At 38.6% G+C, this 2,010-nt stretch overlaps 1 protein-coding gene across 1 annotated transcript; it reads right to left on the reverse strand.

The window, feature by feature from the left end:
• Positions 1-372: 372 nt before the first annotated feature.
• Positions 373-1,718, reverse strand: LOC128860889 (uncharacterized). Its single transcript, XM_054098677.1, has one exon. The coding sequence runs from the start codon at positions 1,650-1,652 to the stop codon at positions 507-509; it is 1,146 nt and encodes a 381-aa protein (XP_053954652.1). The 5' UTR covers positions 1,653-1,718; the 3' UTR covers positions 373-506.
• Between the last annotated feature and the right edge of the window lie 292 nt (positions 1,719-2,010).

Consider the following 2,010-nt stretch of genomic DNA (forward strand, 5'->3'; position numbering starts at 1 on the left):
AGTTTAGAAGTCGTGACACTAAAATACTCGTAGCTATATCTCTGGAAATAATTAAAATTTTAACAAATCGTTTTAAGCACATATTCTTGAAAGGTTAAGCTTTCAGAATATAAAAAAAACGATGTTTTCGAATTTCTTCACTAGAATACCACCCCCTTAAGAAAATAAAGGAAAATAGTAGATTGTGCGTGGTATGGGTGTATGTTTTCTGTGGTGACGCGGCTGTTCTATGTTGGTAAGCGCTTGTGGTGCATAGACAGGTTGAGATGGCACAGTCGCCACATAGATATATCTGTGTCTATCCAGATTCGTTGTAGTACCCTTGAGCGCAAGTGGACGCGCATATGAAAATGTAGAAACGGAAATGCTTTCTTTCCTATAGGGTTTCCAAAACCATAGAAAAAATTTCATTTATTAAAATAAATTTGTGAAATATGTACATATACAAAGAGCTTTGAAACAGTATCCTCTAACTACTACAGTGCCAATATTCTCAATCTCACTGCTCAACCCTTGCGATACAGCAGTCCATCGGTGCCCTTTAAAAACTCATAATTCTCACGGCACGTTAATGTGCAATCATCTATTGAAACAACAGTTGCAGTTGAGGCTGCAGCATCAATGTTTTCTTTCGTAATCAGCGTAGGAACTACATTCGCAACATACATTTTCTTTGCCTCTTCTTTCTCTGTCTTGCATTCGCATACTCGCGGCAGACGTGTTGGCTTGAAAGCATGTGCATCTGGTAAAATACCAGTTGGATGAACTCCTTTCTGGATGCATACATTTCGGTCACCGCACGATAGACAACGCACTCCGCTGGTGATAGTGCCTGGATATTTTGGGCAGTCCACTGCATATTGCACGCTTCTCACGTGACTATCGATATGTTTGAAGTGGAGCATGACGTAACGCTTCAGTGCAGGGATTTGTATTTTATCCAATTTGAAGTCTAAGATGTCCTGAATTTCCTCCATAGCACCTAAGAACGTATAGTTATGTAGGTCAATTTCCGCTCGTACCTTTTCAACCGCTAGCAGACTAGCTTCAATCAATGCGAATTTCTCCACTTTCTCTGCGACATTTGCTATTAACGTATTCATGTCTTCATTGAGCGCTGATATTTCTTGCTCAAATTGAAATAGGTTCAAAACCATGGGTTCAGCGAGACGACGTTGTAGCTTTTTGAGAAAATCAATATTGCTAGTTAGATAGCAAGCGATTTCTTGATCTTCTTCACAAGCAATACACCGACTCCCTTCCAAATCTTTAATTTTTTCCCAGTCCTTGATATCAAATTTCATTTGCGGCAATTGATTGAATTTTCTTGCGCTATTTATATGATCATTGAGCTTGATCTGCAATTCGTCAACAGACTTTTCTAGCTCGACGATATTATTTAATTCGGGAGCAATAATAGTCACTTGCTTATCGTCAAAATTAATCGGTGTTGATTTAGATTTATTTAACAATTCTGCCAAACAATCAGATTCCACGCCGCAAATGGAAACTGTATCATTCTGACAACCAATTTTTTTGAGAAGCACATCGACTAGACTATGCAGAACGTGGACACTCGTGCTCGTCAACTCTGGCGCGCCCAACGCGATTTTAGTAATCTCCTCTAACGTAAATTGGGCCTTTGGCGCCATTTGGTAGCACTACTGAAAAATATTCTGAACAATATTTGATTGAACGATACACTACAATATTTGATTATTGATTTTTCCAAAGTGTATTGAATCAAAGTGAAATAAATAACTGCTTTATGCCCATTTAGAATTTTCTAGCTACGACTACCGAGCGACAGAAGCTTGGAAATATTCCTATAGTTCAATAGAATCAACCAAAGATACAGCCAGACTGAGTAAGCTTTTATCTAAAGAACACTCCTGTCCTTCTTTCTTGAGGAAAGACAACGGAGAATGGACAAAATCCTCGGCCGTTACAACAGATTATCTCTTAAACACTCATTTCCCAGGCAACGCAGAATATATTGAGAACAATATT

Source organism: Anastrepha ludens, chromosome 4 (assembly GCF_028408465.1).
Source record: "Anastrepha ludens isolate Willacy chromosome 4, idAnaLude1.1, whole genome shotgun sequence".
NCBI classification, from domain to species: Eukaryota; Metazoa; Arthropoda; class Insecta; order Diptera; family Tephritidae; genus Anastrepha; species Anastrepha ludens.

What these genes read in the sequence shown, in the direction of transcription:
- LOC128860889 (XM_054098677.1), bottom strand. Translation starts at nt 1,652, where the DNA reads ATGGCGCCAAAGGCCCAATTTACGTTAGAGGAGATTACTAAAATCGCG.